Source organism: Microtus pennsylvanicus, chromosome 21 (assembly GCF_037038515.1).
Source record: "Microtus pennsylvanicus isolate mMicPen1 chromosome 21, mMicPen1.hap1, whole genome shotgun sequence".
Classification (NCBI taxonomy): domain Eukaryota; kingdom Metazoa; phylum Chordata; class Mammalia; order Rodentia; family Cricetidae; genus Microtus; species Microtus pennsylvanicus.
In genome coordinates this window covers 19,282,852-19,305,385 of record NC_134599.1, presented here as the reverse complement: position 1 = coordinate 19,305,385, position 22,534 = coordinate 19,282,852, and the positions used below count along the sequence as shown (strand labels likewise).

The following is a 22,534-nucleotide window of genomic DNA, read 5'->3' as shown; positions in this document are numbered from 1 at the left end:
TCTAAGTTACACTCAAGAGCTATGCTACTTGCACATACAATGGTAGCTGAGGGAGTCTTCAACTTATGACCGTACAGGACTACTCACCTAGACAGCTGATGAAGCACCTGGGTCACAAATGGCAAGTCAAATGCTCCAGAATGGCCCAATTACCTTTTCTTCCTTTTTCAAATATTTGATTTTTATTTACTCTTTGTGTGTGTGAGAGAGACCGAGAAAGAGAGAGATTGAGAGAGGGAAAGAGAGAGAGAGGGAAAGAGAAAGAGAGATTGAAAGAGGGAAAGAGAGACAGAGATGGGGGGATGGGGCGGCACACGTATGCCACAGAGAATGTGTGGGTGTCAGAGGAAGACTTGGTGGAGTAGGCACACTCCTTCCACCTTTGCACAGTTTCCAGAGACCAAACTCAGGTCACCAGGTTTGTGACTCAATGTACCCACTGAGCCATCTCACTGCCTCTTTTTTAATATTTCAATTTAGGTGGTTTTTGGTTTTGCTTTTTTTGGGACTTGAAGGTGTTGACCTTCAAAATTATTTTTAATGTACTCAATTGTATTTTTCTGGTTTTCTGGACTAAGTAATTAGCATGCACGTGTGTGTGTCTGTGTGTGTCTGTGTGTGTGTCTCTGTGTCTGTGTGTGTGTGTGTGTGTGTGTGAAAGAGAGAAGGTGATATGAAGACTACAGATAAGGCAATGGCAGCATATCTAATAGGATTAACAGGAAACATCAGAGGGTCCAAAGTCAAGATTTCAAAAAGCAATATAAAAGAAAAGCAGGAAGAAAAAATGGTGCTAAGTAAAGGGGTTTGTAAAGGGCCTCAGGAAGTCTCTACCTCATCCCCGCATTTCATGTGCTCTGCTGAGACAGCACACACAGGACAGCTCTGTTAGAAGTCCCTGCCCGCATCCCCACACACCCATACTTTCTGGGCCATCCGCACCTAAACAAATCTATTTATTTAAGCATTTAATACTCTCAGGCTTTAACCTGTGAGATAAAGGGGTCTGGGCGCAGGTCTTCAGGAAGTCTGCAGTTGTTGTTTTGAAACTTCTCTGAATCTACAGCCGTGGTTCCCAACCTCACTAACGCTGCGACCCTTTAATACACTACAGTTCCTCATGTTGTGGTGACCCCGGCCCATAAAATTATTTTTGTCGCTACTTCACACCTGTAATTATGCTACTGTTATGAATCTAAATGTAAATATCTGTGTTTTCTGGTGGTCTTAGGGGACCCCTGTGAAAGGGTCCTTTGACCATCAAAGGGGTCACAACCCACAGGTTGAGAACCACTGCTCTAGCAAGATTTACAAGTGGGTAAAGTAGACTAAAAGAAGGAAAGCAAATTAAGGAGCCAGAAGGAAGATGAGGCTTAGCACAAAGAAATGTTAGCAAGAAAAATCATGGTGTTTTCCAGTCAAACAGCTCTGTTATTTAAAGCATTAATTAGACAGAGCAATAAAATACGGCTGTTTTCCCTCAAGATGGACTCTGCAACACCGAGAGAACTGCCACCTTATCACCACTGTCCCCCTATCTAAATCCCAAGGAAGAGTTTCCCTTTCCAAGTCAACGGTCATCATCCGAAAGAAGTGTCTACTCTAAGCTTTCCTGGTCCTCTTTAGCTTTAAATCTGGAAAAGTGAGGAACTTAGCGTTGACCTCTCTTGCCAAAGTGTTGCATACTTTGTTTAATATGGTACTTTAAGGCCCTCAGTTTAAAGACACTTGAGCGATACAAAGTATCATTATCTTAATTACTATTATTATAAGGCTCCAGAGCATAGACTAGCTATCTTCTGGTGTCTAATGTACTAAGTAGTCATCTATGACCTAGGAAGGTGATTTCCAAGTGTCACGTGCAGGTCCACTGCCCTAGCATATCTGTGAAGAGCCACACCCAACAGTCACAAGGGGAGCCAGGAACCTGGGCTCTGGTGATGGTGTTCTAGTCTGGATTTCTTGGGACTACTGAATCCTAGGGAAAGTGTAGCCCAACTCCTCCCTAGGAGAATAATTCCCAGGATTCAAATTGAGGGCAGAACTGCAGAAAGGCTCCAGCTTGTGTGTCCTGGAGAAAATTAGGTAATAACTTCAAAATAAATGAGTAATGAGCAGACCTTAAGCCAAGAGTTCTCAATGTTTAGGGAACGTCCAACTCCCTCTGAAGTTTGTGAAAATGTCCATTTCTGAGATCTCCCACCCCCGGTTTAACGTGGTGAGTCTGAAACGGTTCAAAGAAACTGCACTCTTAAGGAGTTCCCAAGGCTCTGATTCAACTCGTCCAGTGTGTTGAAGAGGTCTCAAAGACAGGCACACCAGCTGGGATATATTAATTAGCTTTAACCATAGACTCGATTAAATAGCAACTCAAGAGGCTACAGTTTGGGACACCAATTCCAAAGTCTTGACCAAAACCAATTGGCCTGAAGAAGCTGTTTCAGAAATGCTATTCTGCAAAGTCCACGCGAATACGGACAGAATAAAGGAGGAGTCTTTCAGCCAGCACAGGTGGCTACCCCAGATCCCTCACTGCAGTTTCAAACACACCAACCAGCATCCCAGGAAACAGGCGTGACAAACAACGAACCAATAGAAGAATGCTCAGTAAAAAAAACCATATGAGTGTGGGGGAGCATTTTGTGAATAGGCCTCTGTGAAGAGGAGCATCCAAGAAACGGGATCCAAAATCTCAACGAGTTTTTGCATTCTTAAATGCTAGAGTCACAGTAAAAGCTCCCCAGCTTCAAGTGAAATGCTGCCAGGTGTTAATGTCTCAGAGTGTTACCACTAAGAATAACACACAAAGCTGCTCAAGTGATTGCCGAAAGGTTTGATTGTGAAGACACATGGGGACAAGAGGGATGGAGCTGAATGAAAAGAGGATGGCTGTGCAGAACTCAACTGCTCTCCCACTCCCAGCCCCCAACTAAATGAAAGACTGAGCTCCTGGCAAGGACTAACACATAAAAGTTACTGTAAAACTTTCTGCCAAAGCCTGGAGCAGACCACAGCAAAAAGATGTGAATCTGTCGTTGACTCGATGCCTGCCTGGGAGCTGGGGACCATCCTTCCAGAGTGCTCAGAGGACACCTCTTCATGACGCCTCCCCTTCTGAGCTCTGCAAGGGAAATTTGCTGGCAATGACAACAGTGGTCTGGGCATTGTGGGATCACACCATTGTGCTCTGGTACCGACACTGCTCTTGGGGGAACACCTGAGTTCAGAGCTGGGGAGCAGCTCCAGCTATCCTTGGTTCACCCTAGCTCCTGGGCCGCTCCCATTCTTCCCTGTGTCTTCAGTCACTCGCCCTGGCACCTCTCTCCCACAAGTTCCCCTCCACATGCCCACCCCAAAGAAAGCTGAGAACCCAGGGGAGAGGAAGAAGTCCTTGAACTTGAGAGACCTCTTCCCCTCCTACAGAGGTAGGGGCAGGTAGTGGGGGCAGTGGGTTGGGGAGAGTTTATCGAGAGACAGATCAAAGTTAATGCTGAGGCCCCTGGGTAGAAATGAGTAGCTCCGCCTGGGCAAATGCTCTGAATGTGGCAAAAGTGGTCCACAGCCCTACAGTGTGCCAGGGCATCTGGGTCTGTGGCCAAAGTCCTTAGGGACACAGGGCTCTCCACCCTAAAATGTTTAACCAGGTGGGTTCCTAAGTCTCAGACTGGTCTCCTGAACATGGGGAGGGTGCTACGTGCACTCCTAGAGTATCTGTGTCTTGGGAAAATGTACCACACTGGGTGACTTATTTGTAGTGTTGTGTAGCCTGGTCGCTACACCATGCAAACCTCTCCATTCTCTAGGGAGGGCTCAGTGCTCACAACAACCAACCCAACAACAAACAGTAAAAACTCCTGTGGAAAGTACAGCTGCCAAAAGGGGGAAAGTCTGATACCCCAAGAAGAGCCTGGCAACTCTCCTGTCCAAGAGAGGGTTTGAAGTCAACTTTCTTTTTGGGAAAAAAATCCAGAGACCGATTAGGCAACTAATGCAAATAAATTGTAGTCTGTCAAGAAAGGGACCAAACCCTGTTTCTAATTATCTTGCCCTAAATGATACTTGTTCTCATGTTCATTCTCAGTATTGGTAATTAGTTACAGCTCACTTTCAAAGAACTGCTGGGAAATGTGAGTGTGCAACATGCACACAAGCTCTGTTGGTCGGAACACGATCTTCAGAGGAAAGAGAGAGGAGCGGGCTCACTCCTAGACTGCCAGGAAAAAGAAACGGCAGCATCTCCCTCTGTCGCCATGTGCAAGCCAGTCCTTCTGTTTGTCACTGTGAGCTCTGAGAAGTACGGAGCTCAGAGAATGCGAACCTTAGACACAGGGCAGGCTAGAGTCCAAAATCCCCTCTACTTTCCACATGCACTGTAATTCCCTTAGCTTGGCTGAACCACAGCCTCTTCGCTTGTAAAATACAGAACGTCACCTACTTCAGACGGTTCTTCACAAGGATGAAATGAGGTCACATATGGTCACATCTAGGACAGTGTCTGGTTTACATGAGCTCCTCAAAGAAATCTGCTCCCTTTGTCCCTCTTCTGCTGTTAATGTTTTAGACAAGTAAGCAGCCTACCCTATATAATGGCAGATAATAGATGCTTTGGATGAAAAGATATTATATAAAACAAAATATGATTATTAACTATCAAGATGAATGCCCAAAGGCATCCATTCACTTTATAAAATATGTAAAGGTAGCAATTCACTAACAAATGGGCTACGGCAGGGGCTTGTTGTGAGGTGCCAATTTGCTGAGGAGAGAAACATGCTATGGCCAAAGTGCCCAGTGACAGAAACAGCCAGAGAAGAAAGGTGAGGTCTTTCTTAAATCACTGAGTTTAGAATCTAAAGAGAGACAACACCACCCACCAAGAAATAAGAAAACCAAGGGAAATGGCAGGGGACACGTATGCAGCAAGGGGCATGGACACAACAGGGGAAGTCTGACTCTAGAAGTCCCATGCTCTCATTCCAGGTCTTCGGGAATTGATCTTCACCCTAAGAGGCAGGGATGCCAAGGCCTACACTACCCAGGTTGCAAAGGTAATCAGAGAGTATGCATTTTGTAAACAAAATACCAAGTACAACACAAAGGTAAAGTGAAATTATTGCCGCTAAGCTGCACACAGCTTGGAGGAAATAGCAGGCTGAAATAAGGAAGTCCTGGGGTGACAAGACAGGAAGAGGGAAACCATGACTCTTAATGAAGATGCTATGTGAATGATCCAAGGAGAAACACAAGAGCTGAGAACCACGCAGCGGGTGCTCAGCACATCACTATATCCCAGCATGCCACAAGAACAGGCAGCCTCCGGAAAAAAGCATGCACAGCAAACATTCAAGAACTACACAGCTTCATTTCAAAACAAAACTCAGTAGAGCCACCACAAATGTGGTGTAGCCATCTCTGCTCCTTGTCTTCACAGTGATCCAACGAACCTGGTTTCCTCATAGTCTTCCCTATGAGAACAGCACATCCAGCACCAGGGAAATGCCTTGTTATCCGCCCCTGGGGACATTAGGTTCGCACAGACCAGAAAGAGTCAATCACTTTAATGCAGAGAAACTCAGAAAACAAAACACAAACAAAGACCACTTCATCTGTCCTAGACTTATTCCGGCACCGGTTCCCCTGGCTTTGAGAGGTGGGCGAGGACCACAAAGTATAAAGGAGGAGGCTCTGCGCTTTGGTAAGAACTCAGCAGTGAGTGGCAGCTTGACTGCTGGTGGCCCTACATTTCTGCTTCATACAGAGAGCTCTGCCTCTGCTTTAGAGGTCTCTGGTTATACAGACTTGCACCGGGCAAACTGAGTGACCTATTCTGCTATAGCTGGCTCATTCTCTAACCAGATGAACCTTCTAGCTAGTAGCCACCAAAGAGAAAGCAAAAGGGATAGACTCTGTCTCTCAAAAGGTAATTAAGAAGGCACGGTGGCTTGATGGACTCCTTCAGTGCATCCAGTTTCCTTGGTAACCTAACTATGTATTAAATGGTTTCCATGGCAAAACATGTTCCAGAGTCCAAACAAGCAACCTACACATACAATTTGGAATGTACCTTATTAGCAGAGGGGCTTTCTATACTTTAGGAAATTAGTAAGCTTAAAAACAAGTCTTGGAAGACAGATACCTCTAGGGAGCCTATTCAGAGACTGGGAATGGGAAAGCCAAGTCTAGAGTCTGTCAGGGCCAGCTCGTGGTTCTGCTTCACACACAACCCTCCAATATGAAAGCTCACTCAGAGTAATGGGCCAGTCAACCAGAGGGAGATTAGAATATTTCTGTGAACACCCAGAAACCTCTTCCATGAAGAGAAAGAAGCTTCTCAAACAAAAAGGGTGGCCAGTTTATTACCCAGAGCCCAAAGCAAAAGACGTTATCTTTTTTTCAAGTGAGACGACAAGAGCACTTCATGGACACCTAAAAATGCATGAGGACGCATTCAGCACACAAGGGCCGATGGTGTGCAATGTCCTGCTCCACACAACACAGAGCCACAAACCAAAATGAATACAGCATCCACGTTGAGAAACGCAACACCCTGCTGAGAAAACTTCCCAATGGGACTAAATTTAAAAATTTAACGGGTTTCTTTTCACATTTATTTCTTTAAAAAAAAAATGGTTCAGGGGACAAGAAAAAAAACTAAATGTTGTTTTTAACCACTTTAATGAGAACATTTTTGTCATGAAGATGTAAACTTAAATAAGTAAATAACATAAAGAAAATTAAAAATGACTTGCCAAAGATGAAAACAACTTTCACTTCCAGCACGCTAGGCGGGCATTCTCAGCACGAAGCTAGACTTCCGCCACTAACAGCTCTCAATGACAGAATGGCGTTCCCAAAGACTGCAGTGGGTAGAGGCTCTACGTTCATTTCCCGAAGACTGAGACCGTGGGTAAAAGGTAAACTGGGCTTTGTGCCTTGTTCATCTTCAAGATAAAATCTTTCAAAATAAATTGCTGGAGAACCCTTCTGATAAAGCTATCAAAAGGAGCTAAAAACATAAACATGCAAAATGCTCTCTGATTAGCTCCATCCCTGAGAAACCAGAGAACTGCCTTGGGAATAGCGAGCGGTCATGAACGGTGACAAAAAGATGACAACTAAAACCGAGACATGCTTTCAAAGGACAGCAGATAGAGAGCGGTGGCCCTCCCTGCTGGGAGTCAGGGAGGAAGTGGGCAGACAGCCAGTGCACACACAGAGACATACTGGGGCCTGGGGTTGGGGGGAGCTGGATACAGGATAACTGGAGGGTACTATGGGTGCAAGGCTGTCTTTAATCGAATCCCTGTGCATTGTGTGGGTGCGACTGTCTTTCCTTAGATGAAAAGTTCAGTGCAGGAGTGAAGGGTTTGTGAAAGCTTAGCACAGATAAAAATAGGTCCTGGGAGCTTCTTAAAGACTGGTGACAATAGGCTGATCCTCGGCTGAAGATGTTCCTGCCACTGCCCCAAACCCCCTTTCCACCGTCCTTATGAACACTGAATAATAGAGATATTGTTGATTGACAAGTAATACTGACATCCAGTGTGTAGGGGCCAAGGATGCTGTTGAATGTCTGTCAATGAAGAGAAGAGACAAACCCTCCTCCTAAATAAGAATAGTGGTTCAGCCCATACCATCAATAGTGCAGAGGCTGAGAAACTTGGTAGACTGAAGCCCTGAGCAGTACTTCACACTTAACAAACGTTCAGCAGCTCCACAAAAATGCCATGTATTATACGTACAACAGGGCTTCTATCAAACAGTATGGTAGTCACTGATGACTTGAAATGCATAGTAAATCAGATTCTTTTACTTCTTAAAAACTAACTTTATTTTTTTTTTTTGTGGTTTTTCGAGACGGGGTTTCTCTGTGGTTTTGGAGTCTGTCCTGGAACTAGCTCTTGTAGACCAGGCTGGTCTCGAACTCACAGAGATCCGCCTGCCTCTGCCTCCCGAGTGCTGGGATTAAAGGCGTGCGCCACCACCGCCCGGCTCTAACTTTATTTTTTAAATAGTATTTTTCCTTCTTTGAAGTCTCACACATTGCTACAATGAATATTGATCATGTCCCCCCGCCATATCCACCCACCTACTCTCCCTAGTGCATCCCATCTCCTCTCTCTCCCAACTTCATGTCTTCTTGTTTGTTCCCAACAAACTATTACAATTTCACATTGTAAGGCCTAGGTTCACCTTGGAAAACACTTAACTATTGCCACTAAGGCCAAGGAGATACCTTTGGTCCTTACCATCATGTCACCACTGCCAGAGTCAAACGGCCCAGACTCCAGTGGTGCTGTCCACCACTTGCCAGATGCAGCTCAGAGTTGCCATCAGGACTGAACTCTTTGCCCAGCTCCACGGCTTCCAGACCAACATTCGAAGCTGAAGAACTGCTTTAGGAAGCAGCTTTCTAAACCTTTCAAACTTAATGGAAAACGGTCAAACTCATCAAAAGGGCACTTAAAGCATGAAGCAAAGGTACTCACTAGTGCTATGCGGTGCAGTGCGTGTGCGTGCGTGCTCACACACACACACACACACACAGACACACATACCTATTCCTATTCCTCTGCTCAAATATAACATAGTTTTCATATTTAGCATTTTTTAAAATTATACTGCCTTGGTAAATTTTTAGTACACTGTGTAATGCTGACTGAAGTCCTTGTGTATATATTTTATCTTTAAATGTATCTATTTTACACAATTGCAAGTTTACATCCTCCCCACTTCTCTGTCTTCCTTGACCCTGCTAGTCGCCACTCTACTTTCCTGAGCGCTCTATTTCTATAGATTCCACAAATAAGTGAGATTATGCGGTATTTTTCTTGTGTTTGTTTGTTTTATGTGGCCTCTAAGTTTGTCTAAGTTGTTGCAACATGGCAAAATGATCTATGTTGTTAAGGCTGAATAGTCTCTCTTTGTGTGTCTGTGGCGTGGGGGAGGAGAAGCATATCACAGTTCATCTGTTAGTCTGCTGGCAGTCACCTAGGTTATTTACATTCTGAAACATCCCCAGCCAGCCTGGTTGTTTTCAGCATCTGTGTCCTTACATGTTTAGTTCTCTTACAGAAGAACTTGGAGGGCCAGTGAGATGGTCCAGTAGTAAAGACACTTCCTGCCAAACCTGACAGCATGGGTTTGGTCCCTGAGATCCACACGGTGGGAGGAGAGAACCGAGTCTGTCCTCTGATCTCAACACCTGTGCTGTGGCACATATGTATGGACACCTGCATGAATGTACACACACACAAAACTTTAAAGAGCTGGCAAAAGTTAAGTCAATAGTTTCTGGAAAACAACCTGGCAGAATAGTAACACTGAAGGGTGACCACCAGAATATCAGCATCTACATATGCATACTCTGAGGGGTTTTCTTAAGTTTAGGAACAGAAAAATCTAAAATTTTAAATGGATTTGGTTTTAAGATGAAATATTATCTGATGTAAGTATAGAGCTTTAGAAGCTTACAAAACAGCGTCCCTTGAGTTTAAAACCCATGAAATGGGTGATGCTAACTTTTGAGGGAACTGAAGTTAGGAAAGGGGGAAGAGCATGGAAGTTCCAGCAGCATGTGGGTCCTCAGAGCAACATGGCTGTAAAAATCTGCTCAGCAAAAACCTGGCACAAAACAGTCCAGCCTTACATCATACTTTTTAAAGATTGGGGTGGAGTAGGGAGGGGCAGGATTAAAAGGCTGGAGGGAAAAATTCTTTGCATATAGGAAAAAAGAGACTGTCGGTAAAATAATTTTTCCACTGATATATCTATCTCAAAGTTAATAGCGTGGGCCAGCTTCAACTGGGTGAAGTAGAGCTTGAGCTTTTCCAAGGATATCCTCTATTCTGCTGAATGTCTATAAAAGCTAAAGTCCGCAGACGGAATCATTCGCTCCCTCTTAGGGCCCTGTTCCCTACATGTTGGCTCATCACTTGTTTTGTTTTAAATCAAAGGCCTTTCATTCACCAAGTCATTAAGTGCTGCTGGTAAAAGACAGTGTGTCTGAATTTTAATAAGTGTAGAAAACTCCAATATAATCATTAGCCCTTTATTATGGGAATCAAAATCAGACATACCAGGATCAAATTACATGCTCTCTAATAAAAGCCACACAGTAAAATCCGACAGCACTGATGTTAGACCTTTCCTCCTCCAACAACAGCACAAGGAGCCCCACTTCGCATCCAAATTTTACATAGTAGGAGCCTTAGTCATTACCCACTTAGACCAAGCAGTGGTAATCAGGAACCAGGGCATTACTTAGGGCCTAGATAATTACCCTTTGAAAATAAGCTGAGGATGATACAGTCAATGCACCTTTTAGGGAAGAGATGAACACCTTGAAAACCCACCTGACATATATTTCTATGTCTGTGGCCACATTCTATTCTAAAAACTATGTAGATGACCCTCTCTTCATGCCTCTGTGTGTACACAGAAACCCGCTGGAGAGAAAATCATGGTGCCTCTGAGAGCCAAGTGCCTGGACAGGAGAATGGGATGTGAGCCAGAAAGCGTCATGGAAGTCAGGGCCAAAACACAAGCACTCCCCACTGCCGGGGCCTTGCTTCCTCTGAAGCACTTATTTCCATGTATGGTATGAACTATATTAGGTGTTTATATGGAGTGGGAAGGCGAAAAAGAGTGACAGACCTCTCGTGTGAATCTGTCATCCCACTATGAGACACAACAATAGGCAGAAAGAACTCCCTAACATAGCAATTATGTGAGCTATTTTGAAGGAAGTTAAAATGTTCTTTTCCTTAAGCAAACATTAATACATCTGAATAAAGGTTTCTTGGAAAGATGATCATTCATTATGTACCCTTTGCAACAAGTGTTCCAAATCTGTTTATTTTTAACACTCTGGGGCCAAAGAGCGGCAGAAGAGGTGTGCTCCTGTGCTGCACAGGAGCTACCCTGTACGGACTGAACAAGTGCTGCGTGGACACCGAATAAAGGCGACACACGCTCACAGTAGTGGCTGTAGTGGATGCTGGCAGCCAAACCTGGGCCTTCTGCAAAAGCAACAAGTATTCTTAACTGCTAGGCCATCTCTCTAGCCTCTTGTCACCTAAAATTATATGGTGAAGCCCTTATTCCAATATTAGAGTTTTAGGAGACTGGCTGCTTTGGAAGGTAAACAGTTTAGGTAAGGTCCTAAGTATACAGTCACTGTGACGGGATGAGTATTCTTGTCCGAAAATGAAGACATGCTAGCACTTCTCTCTGCCATGTGAAGACATAGCCAGTAGGTGGTCTTTTGCCAGTTAGGAAGGAGGTTCATTACCAGACATCAGTCAGTCTTTCTTTCTTCCTTTCTTTTCTTTCTTTCAAAACTTTTCATTGATTGATTGTGGATTTCACATCATGCATCCCAATCCCGCACTCATCTCCCCCATCCCCTTGCTTCTGCCCTCTACCCTTGCAGCCTTCCCACAAAAACAAAATTTGAAAGTAAAATTAAAAAAACAAAACAGAACAAAACAAGAGGATTGAGAGATCAAGATCAGCCCAAGCTACATGGTGAGACCCTAACATAAAACAAGAAATAAAAACCATCATGAATTTATAACTTATTAATATGAAATACTAAAATATTGCTTTCATCTCTAGGAGTTTTTACCAACAGTACAATGCGCTCTTCGCAGTGCATAATTCTGTGGGTTTTGACAGAGAATTGTGTATCTACCCCAGCTGTGACACAGAACAACTCTACTGAGCCCTGAAATGTCCTACCTCTTTGTAGTTAAGCTCTCCTTCCGTCCTCACACTTAGCAAGGACTGAAACAACCTGCTCACTGCACTATGACACAGCTTCATAATTTTAAGTCACCCATTTTATACATGGCTATCTACTTCTAGCATGTATCTGACCTCAAGATGAAAGGGGATGAGTAACTGAAACAACAGGACAGGCACAAGTAAAGGCTTAGTGGAATCCAGACAAAGACATCATGGAGAAAGGCAAGCTCACCCCGAGTGATGGACTGGATGTAAGCAGGGGTGGAGGAGCTACCAGAGAGATGCAGGCAAAAGCACTGGGCTGGGGGTGGCTGACGAGGGATCACGTATGAGGAAAAATAACGAACTCTGTTTGACTAGAGAGAATGATGAAGTCAGGTTTGCGTTTTTAAAGGGCCACTCTGTCTAGAATAGCAACTAGCCTGAAAATGCTAAGAAACCAGTCCCCAGTCTAAGGAGAGCACAGTGTTCTCCAAGGATAGTTCCATCCAAAGGCACAAGAAATGAAGGCAGGAAAGTCTGGATAGCTGCATGATTAGGGTAACACTCAAATGTCGTTCAGCACATCAACAGGCCAGCCAGTTGGTGGGAGGTGGGGACTGAAGAAGACACTGTGCAGACACATTTCTACTGAGACAGCTAAGCAGGACAACCTTTGAAAGCAACAGCTCCATTCCCCACCACTGGTCTGACCATTTCTGGCTCAGGTGTCTGAATACATGGTTCTCAGAGGGCATGTGCAGGAAGGACACTGAAACTTCTCAGACATGATGATACAACATGTCCTAGACTGTTCAGCAAAGAGGAACAAAGGGTGATGGAGAGAAAGTGATGGAGTTCTGCTTTAGGAACATGAATGTGGCAAAACTCAGCACCAAGGAGGCCTGATGGGACCAAGGCTGGGGCTGGGACTGGAGAGAGGGTGAGAAGACTGTGAGGGGACAGCAAGGGAGCAAAATCAACCAGCAGTTGTTCAGATGGGAAACAATGGTAAGAGGAAGGTTAAAAAAAAATGTAGTAAGCCACTAATAAAAGCAAACACTGGAGAAGAGCAGAGCTAGGGGAATGTGGGGGATGGACAGTATTGATGATAATTTTCACTTAAAACAATCTACCTTGTTAAGTTTTTATTCTTACATTGTTTTCTATTTTATTAGCATATATTAATTGTGCAATATAATGGGTTTTGTTGTGACATTTCTATATACGTACATAATATACTTTGATCATGTTCACCTCCCCATAATTTGCATGTTAACGAGGTACATGAATTGGCTCCAGGAGAGTCTGTTATTCTCAAAACTATATTTAAACCTGTGTTTCCATACATTTTTTTCTAGAGTAAAGTCCTAGGCCTCATTAGATCTTCAAAGGAGTCTGTGGCAATCTGTTGTTCTTGCACCAGGGTCAACCCTTTGTGCATTTAGTCTTCAGTGCTTTGCAGCTGTGGTGTGGACTTTCTTAATTGACACGGTTGGAGAGGCATTCAGCCTTCCAACTAAGGGCTGGTATCAGTTCAGGAACACCTTAGGATATTTCTTCTTCCACACTCTAAGTTCTCTGGTTCTACCTAGAAAACTGCCCAGGGTCTTTGTTAACTATCACTATATATTTTGGACTCTCTGTTGAGAAGCAGTTTCCTACTTGTGAATATAACTGAACAGAGACTACATGAACCAGAAATGGCAGATGCATACAGCTTTGCTAGTGAAAAATAGTGTGAAATTTGGAACTCACAAATGTCTCATCTTCCCTGCAAGAAAAACACTGGTGCAAATCCTTGAGATGCTCAGCAGAAGACACGAGGCTTAGCCTTTTGAATGAGGGTGTGGTGTGTTGTCCCTCAGGCTAGTCCTTATACAACAGAGAAATAAGGCACAGAGATGACTGAGGGCAGAAAACTAAACCAACGCTGAATGTACTAAGGAGATCTGAGTTATCACAGACTTGTACACATCTTACTTGTAAAGTCATATTTTCTGCCCAAAAGGAGCCTAAGCAAAACCTCTGAGCTAGCACTGACTTCCGAGGCTGGGGAGGTGGAAGCTGCACATCAGAAAGTTGCCAAACACATGACATTTAAGGGCTGATTGATCTTCTCCTCATAGAAGTCTGTTTGCAATGTTTCATAGCAAAGGCTGAGCTCTTGATGTGCTGGGAGACATGGGCGAGACAAAGGGCCAAACTCACTAATGAAAACTAGCTGAACTTTTCAGAATTCCATTCTAAGTCATGAAGAACCCATCTGGCCCTGCTCCCAGACCAGTAAAAGGAACATCTTAAGTCCCTAAAGGCTAAGGCAGCTCTTTCTACCAAAAGCACATACACATCTCCCCCTGACAGCTGGCTGCCTTAGCATACACTGGACTGTATATTTATCAAAGGAAAAAAACCTCTCCAGGAGTACAATATTTATTATAGGATTATTTGAGTGACTCACATAAACACGAGTAGGGCTAAATTAAGTCATGTTTACTATACTATGCTATTGCTTAAATCCCAACCCAAAATTACCTCTAGTGATATGGGGCCTCTTTTTTCAAGACAATTGGCAAAAGATTGTGTTTTCAAAGACAAGAAATATGTATTTTTGCCAATTGATCTGCTTAGTCCCATATTTTCAAAGTTACCCATTGGGAAAAGGTCCTCACGGTGGTCACACCTGCTATCTCAACAAATAAAAGATCAGGGGTCAAGGTCACCCTTTACTACATAGTGAGTTCAAGACTACCTGGGATACGCAAGGTCAAGTCTCAAAAAATTTTTTTTTGAACATCTAAAATGATATGTTCTACCCTGCCAGATATTAAATTCAGTGGAAAATTTGACTAAAATCACAGTATAGTGAATTTTCTTATTGGATTAAAATTTATTTATCTGAATGTAGTATTTAGGTGAGACAGCTCTCCTAAAAAGTAAAGTTCAGTCTCCCCGAAGCAGGGCCAAGCAACCTCCAAGGAAGCTAGCTGCTGGCTACAGGGATGGGAATGAGAATGAAAACCAACTCTGGCACCCATTTGCCTTGCTAGGCAGAGAGATAATCAACTCCTGCCCTTCTGGAAAGTCACATTAATAGGCAGTGGGGCTAGGGTAAGGCCAGCTTAGCAAGAAATGGCTTGTCTTCCCCAGCTCTCAAATGACAGGAGTTTATAGTTTAGTAAACCAATAGTCAGGAACACAGGAGGAAAAAGTGCAGTCTTACTAGAAGGCATGTGGTGGGTGGTAAAGAAAGTTCCATGGAGGAGATGACCACTAAGAAGACCTAAAACGACGGGCAGATCATTGGTAGACCCTGTAGGAGGGGGACCAAATGTAATGTTCTGGAACAAGGAGCCAAAGTACAGATGTGGAAAAAACAAAGCCTGTTGAAAAAAATGATAAAACACTTGGCCAATTGGCAGGTTATGTGAACTGTCTGGATAGGGTGGAAAGGTGAGTGGAACAGCCACACAGAATTCTTGAATGCCAGACTGCTAGCTTGAGGAATGTTTGAGCAGAGCCATTGTGTGAGTGGGGCTTCAGACAGTGACAGTTCTGTGCCAAACAGAAATAAACTCAAAGTTAAAACCAGAAGTCAAACAGGACGAGAGCGAGATCAAGAGTCCATCAAGGGGCAGAACCAGCAGAGGCGGGAGAGTGGATTCCAGCATCAGACCACTGGCCAGTTCACGAAGGGAGGGGGTGTGGTAGATGGATGCCTGTAAGATGTAAGAAACACCCAAGAGAACAGAGGCAGGTGAAGTGAAACAGGATAAAGAATCGCTGCCATATAAAGACGATAAGCTTGGTTTTAGACATTCTACTAATTTAGACATCTGAGTTTGAGGTGGCAATGGAATACGAACATGAATGTCCACCCGATGGCTAGAAAAGCAGTTTTCTTAAGCTAGCCACAATATCAGAAATGAAGACCAGGGAGTCATCCACAAAGAAGGTCATGAAAATGATGTGGGGGCTGGGGAGAGGCCGCAGAGATGACTCAGCCTTAAGAGCACTGGTTGTTATTGCAGGGGTTTGGGTCCCAGCACCCATGCAATGGCTAACAGCTATCTGTAATCCAAATGCAAATGCAGAAGATACGACCTCCTCCTCTGGCTTCTGAAGGCAGTGCACACATATGGTGCACAGACATACGCTCAAACAAAACACCCATACACATAAAATAAACATCTCAAAGAAAAATATTTAAGAAGAAAGAAAATGATCTAGGGGGCTGATGAGACAGTTCAGCCAGTAGAGGTGCTTGTACACAGGCCTCATAACCTGAGTTTGATCCTCAGACCATCTAAGGTGGCAGCAAGCGACCTGCTCCCTAGAGCTGCCCTCTGACTTCCATTTGCATGCTGTGGCATGCACACACTTGCATTAACGAACACATAAACACACTAAAAATAAAAAAATAAAGAAATAATCAAGTGATAGAAACACAATTTAGTACAATTTAATGAGCCAACAAATGAAACCATCAGTGGAGGAGACCAGGAAGGGTCTAAAAACACCAGGTCACAGGGGTCAGAAAGCTCTTTAGAGAGCACATGCCAGGAACACCATTACGAGCATCAGAAGGTAGAGTAAAATGGATAGCTACCTGAATATCTGAAAGTCCTAAACACATCCAGTTGTCACTGTGTTGCTTATTTAATTTCTAGAGAAGTCATATGACATTAGAAAAGCCAGACCTTCAAAAGCTTTCCAGTGTTCCCTTCATCAGGCCGGATGGAAATGCAATCCCCTCCGAGCTCTTACAGTGTTGGAAAGTTTTCCAAGTTATTCCTACCCAAAAAAGCACTAACAGCATCGGCCACAGCTTGAGCACTACAGAAGGCCCTTTCCTATTGTCTCACTGGAGCAGGTACAATTACAACTGAGCTGTGCCCCTTTTCAGAAGAAGAAACACAGCTCAAAGGCACTTGAGCCATGCTGCCACACATTAAGTGGAGGAACAGAGGGCATCTAGCGCCAAGTCTCACTGTGTCTTCTTCACTAAGCACAAGTTGCAACCTGTGGCTGTGTTCATGCCTCTTACTGTACTCTGAGCAAACTAGGGCACAGGGCCACATCACATCGATCTTGACAGCCTCTGGCACTCCAGCAAAGGGCCGTGCACTTGGTCAGTCCCTGCAGGGTTGTTCCTACCGAGGAATGAGCACACGCATGTGTGCAGGCACACAGGCCTCACAATGGGTGGACATTTATGAGCTGGTAAGTTCTGCGTAGTTATTTCCAAGGAGGACTGTAACTTGACAACAAAAAGTTCTAAAAACAAATTCTGTACTTGTGAAAGATGCCACCTGGGCTGCCTCAGGGGCTGACGTCCTCTTTTTATGCACTGAGTGGGAACAACACTGGGAGTGACTGAGCTGGTTTGCTTCAAACCCCTCCCATGCACGGGCTGGAGGCACACCTTTCAGAGATGAGCACTGTGCTGTCTCGGATGCCCAGTTCACCTTGCGTCCCACGGCGGGAACTGCCAACAGTCTGAGACCGAGGGAAGGCGTGGCACATTTTTAGTGCCAGCTCTGATGATGAAACCTTAGCATTCACAGCTTTCCTGCCAGGAAAAAGCAAGGCAACTGGTTTAGAAATGATTTTTCCCTCTTCTAATATGCAACCAGAATCTAATATTTTGCATTTCCGACGGCTAGCTAATCCTCCTCCTCACTGTCCTCACCCTTCCTTCCCTTCTTTAAGCGTAACTCACACTGGCTCCATTTGCTCAACGAGCAGAACTTAAAGTCTAAGTCAAAGGACTGGTTTTGATTCCTTAGAAAACAAATGTATTTAGCACATAAAATGTGTTTATTTCATAAATGTCTCTCATGCATGAAGAACACAAAGTTCTTCTCAGAAGTGTTTATTCTTCAACCTATATGCATGCACAGTGGGAGGCTTGAAAACAATAGGCATCTCTGCATCACGAGGGCATGCAAGCCATGTGCAACAGGGCTGTACAGCACCAGGCAACTATTCCTGGGTCCTGGAAAAACACAAATATCAGAACATCATAAAATCGTAATGCACTTGGGGGTTTTCGACCAATGTATCTGACAGATGCTCCTTTCTAATTTGGAGACATTTGGTACTCACATTGTTAAACTCTTTAGAGTATAACAAATTGATCCCTTTCCTTCATGTGATGACAACATCCTAAGTAGTATTTTTCTATTTCTATTTCTGGGACTAGTTAATATCTTTGCCTACTGCACAGACAAGCTGGGGCAGAGTGATAATAGCCAGACAGGCCTGGAATTTCCCTTTGCCCATGTGCAGGGAGGTGAAGAAGCTAGACTTCTTTTGACCATTTTTAAATAATGTGTAACAGGCTCTTGGTCTCCTGGAGCTTCTGCCTGTAAGATATCCTACGTGGATCTTGGAACTTCTCAGAAAGCACCACAGCAGAACCTGAAAGAACAGATCCTCGGCAAGGGCTCCAGCCAGGCAAGTCTAGTTAGGGATGCCCTTTCCGTAGTTGAGAGTTGGCTGGGTAACACAAACCATATAAGCAAATGAAAGCTTAACACAATGTCCAAGATAATACTAATCCCCTTCACTCGGTTCTGAAAACTTATACCATGGCCACTGCCTTCCTGAAATGATATTATTTCCCTTTTATGCTCTGAACTCTGCAGGAATTACCTAGATACAACAGTCCCCTTTATCCATGAAGAATACGCTCCAGGATCCTTAGCAGATACCTTAAACCACAGACAAATAGCACAGAAAAATTGTGATTGAATCACAAATACCCTAGGTTTTGTTATATACATGCTGAACTATGACAAAGTGCGACATTAACAATAACCACAATGAAACAGAACAATAGCAACTTCTATGGTCTAACGTCCAAGAGAAAACTAGCACGAATTTCTCCTCCACAGTTTCATGGAACAAGATCTGCTTACTGCAGAACAAGTGAATCGAATGGCATTACACTCGTAGAGATCCTCCTCCTGCCTCTGCCTCCCAAGTGCTGGGATGTAAACACATGAGCACCATGCCTAGCTACATGCCCAGCTCCCATGCCCAGCCCAAGCTGAAAACTTTCACCTTTCCACTTTAAGTGAATTCACCTTAAGCAAGCCAGGGCTTCTCACTGGCATGCCGAATTACCAGCATCAGTATTCTTACACTTCGGGATATTATGAAGTAAAACAGGGTTTCTGAACACAGCCACTGTGAAGCCATGACAGCTAACCTGATAAGATATCTATGCACAGCATGGAAAAGCTGGACAAACAGGTGACTCCAATCCTAGGCAAGATGGAGCAGGATCACACAAGACTTCATAAAGCTTCTTAATGTGATGCACAAGTTAAAACTTATGAATTGTTTATTTCTAAACAATTCCACTTAATATTTTCAGATAATATTCATCCTTCAATAGGTTGTGGATAACTGGAATCCCCAGAACATGCAACACAGATAAGAGGTTGGGGCACTACTGAAATCAGTTTAGCAAGTGTGTAAGCCCTCACCGAACCACACCTAAAGTTCTCTTCATTGTAACACTTCTCTAACATGCTCAAAACTTCTACTTGAAGATATAGGAATGTCTTGCTGTTTGCTTTAGTATTTAGTATTAGAAATACACACACACACACACACACACACACACACAGTTACATTAGGTTAAAGCTTCCAGTATAACCATTTCAATTTGGGGGTGAGAATTACATACTAACTTATAAGACTGTCAAAATTAAGCCATTGTTGTGCAAGACACTTTGGGATGGTGCACATATTCATCAACCTGAGGGGCATGAAGCTCAGCAAAGGATTAAGGAAATGCCCATCACATGTAGGCAGATGGTAAGATGAAGACAAATTTCACATGGTAGGGGAGGGTAGAGCACTCAGAGGCAGCACTGGTAGTGAGGGCATTTGAGCAAAGCCATAGAATGTGTGCATTTTCCCAGGATGGGGAGACTACTACACTGTGTACAAGAGGAACAGTTTTAGACACTGAAGACATAGTAGCAAGAGTGGCAAACTGAGAACATTTCAGCTGAAAAGACAGACTAGGTGAGGGGAACGACAGAGAGGTGGTGAGAAAGATTGCTATCGCTAGTCCTCCGCATAAGGAGGGGGCACACTGAGAGCTGGGGTTCTCTTTGATTTTCAGTTGAGCATCTCTATATAGCCCTGGCTGTCCTGGAACTAGCTCTTGTAGACCAGGCTGGCCTCACACTCACAGAGATCCACCTGCATCTGCCTCCACAGTGCTGGGATTAGAGGTGTGTGCCACCACATCCAGCCTAAGTGCTGGGTTTTAGAAATAAAAAAGGTGACTTAAAATATACCTTTTCTTACTCAATTGTTTTACCACATCTTAGGTTTTTAGAATAAGGATATTTTATTGCAAACTAGGCAGAGTCACTCCAAAGAAATAACCTGGGTTCCATTCAGGAGAACAACAGAAATATTTCTGGGCTTTAGTGGCACAGGCTGGCAATCCCAGCAGCTCGGGAGCAGGAGAAGCAGGATTTCGGTCCGAGGCCAGCCTGGGCTACATTATGGCCAGCTTGGGGAACTTAGTAAGAAACAATTTCTAACTCAACAATAAACACTAGGTTGGAGATACAGCTCAACAGCAGAGCCATTGTACAACGTGTGTGAGCCCCTACATTCTATCCCCATTGCCACCACACAGCATTCTTCCGAGAAGGCAATGACCCGCTTATGGTAAACTAACATACTCATTTCTCAGACATCTTGGGATGGTGTTCTCTCCCTTTCTCATCACCAGAACAACTGAATTTAACTCATTAAGTTCATACTGAGTGTCCATGACCAGTGCGTGCTCACGTCATGCCATCCTTTCCATTTCTCCTCCTACTCCCTGTCACTTACCCACCTACTCATTCATCTGCCATGATCTCTAATGGAAAATGGCAGCAATAATAGCTACTATCTGGGGAGAATTGTCCCTGTACCAGGCTCTACACCTAATGCTCTACGAACAGTACTTAATATCATTCTAAAAATAACATTATTAAATAAGCGCCAGTATTTCTATTTCATGAAACAATAAGATCCGAGGCATTAAAATGTCACTAGTTGCTAAGGGACAGAACCAGGGTGTATGCAGCTCTGTTGGACTCCAGAACCTCTTTCTCTTATACTGCATTGTTGCCTCCAGCTTATATGGCCTTTGATTAACATGGGTCAGTATTTTAAGTTAAAAATTCATGCATTGGGCAGGGCAAAATACAGTCTTGCTACTGTAAAACACCCCACTCTAGCTGCTATTGGAGATATATAAATAAACGAGAGAATGCCTGTACATCACAGACTTTCACAATCTCCCACACTTAGGTAGAAGCAGCTGCATCCTATCAGTTTGTAAGATGGGGTGTCCATGACTCACAACTTATAGCAGCTGAGGTCAGAGGGCATGAAGATGGCTCAGTATATTAATGTCAGATGACAGGCACATCTAGTCTCAGACAGAAATCTGCCAACTCTGACTAAATGACCTACAGGGAACTCTACTAATGCATTTCAGTCAGAACCTGTAAAAAATTCTCTGTTGATGAAAAATGTGTCTTGTCAGAAGTTCCCAACCAAATCTGTTTATGATCCATTTTTAATGAACCTCGGCATCCTTTGAAGTGGAATAAATTACTAAAGCATTTAGCCAACAATAAGCACATTGTGAAGGGAGTCTTTATAAAACTCATTCCTAATGAGAAAAGTTACTCGGTTAGACACAAGCATGATAGCAAGCTGTTTGGACTATGTGACTGGGCAGCACATAAAACCATACAGAGCTATTTAAACAAAGAAAGACCATCATCATTTTAAAATATCTACTTTTAATATTACCTATCAGTTCCTGATTAACTTCTTGCTTAATATCCTAAAGAAACTGGTAATACTTTCGCAAATAACTCTGACAGTTTCAAATATATAAGTTAGGCCAGACATTATTCAGCAGTCCTCCTCAGGCTATAGCTACTGCTTCCCCCTGGGGACACCCCAAGACAGTAGCAATTTGGACTTGCTGTACCTACAATTCTCTCAAGGATTCAGAGGTGCAATATAGAGACTATAAATTGCATTAATAAGATTCACTGAAAGAATAACCTTGCAAAGACTATCTGCATGTACTGTGCTACCAATGTTTTCAACACAGAGCTGAAGAGCCGGCTTAGCAGTTGAGCATTGGCTACTCCTGCAGAGGGCCTGGTTCAAATCCCAGTACCCACATGGCACAGCTTACAACGGCCTGTAACTCCAACTCCAGAGGACCTGATGCCCTCTTCTGGCCTCTGTGTATACGTCCATTCAAGAGCTGCACTTACACTCAGGTGTGTGCACTTGGGACCACACAAAAGAAAAACCTCTTTTAAAAAGTCCCCAAATAAACACATTTCTGAGAAAAGAAAACATTAAAAAAAATTAAAAGCTCACACTTCATAAAAGCGAGACAGATGGCTTACTAAGTAGAAGCATCTGGCTCATTAGGTCAATGACACTGACACTTACTGCTCAATTCGGGGTGACAAGTACAACTTGGGGTACACTTGGGTGGCTTCAGTATCCTCAAAACTGACAGAAAGGAGGGCCACATCTTCTCCAGGGTCTTCATTTACATCCTTAGAAAGGAAGTGAAAAACAATATGAGCACCTGTTCTAGGAACACTTTTGGTTTGTTGAGACAGGGTCCCATTATGTAGCCCAACCTGGCCTCAAATTCAAGATCTCCCTGCCTCCCAGAAGTCGTCTAGAACCTATATGATCATGCCCAGCTTACTCTAGGATCTTATCAGTGATGAGCTCATAG

At 43.7% G+C, this 22,534-nt stretch overlaps 1 protein-coding gene across 3 annotated transcripts in view; it reads right to left on the bottom strand.

Annotated features, from left to right (window-relative positions):
- Positions 1-22,534, bottom strand: part of Babam2 (BRISC and BRCA1 A complex member 2) — a 384,660-nt gene that overhangs the window by 142,668 nt on the left and 219,458 nt on the right. For all 3 annotated transcript variants that reach the window (XM_075955398.1, XM_075955401.1, XM_075955399.1), the window contains exon 7: positions 22,237-22,346. In XM_075955398.1, coding sequence (XP_075811513.1) covers positions 22,237-22,346 — 110 coding nt within the window. The remainder of the gene's footprint in view (positions 1-22,236; positions 22,347-22,534) is intronic.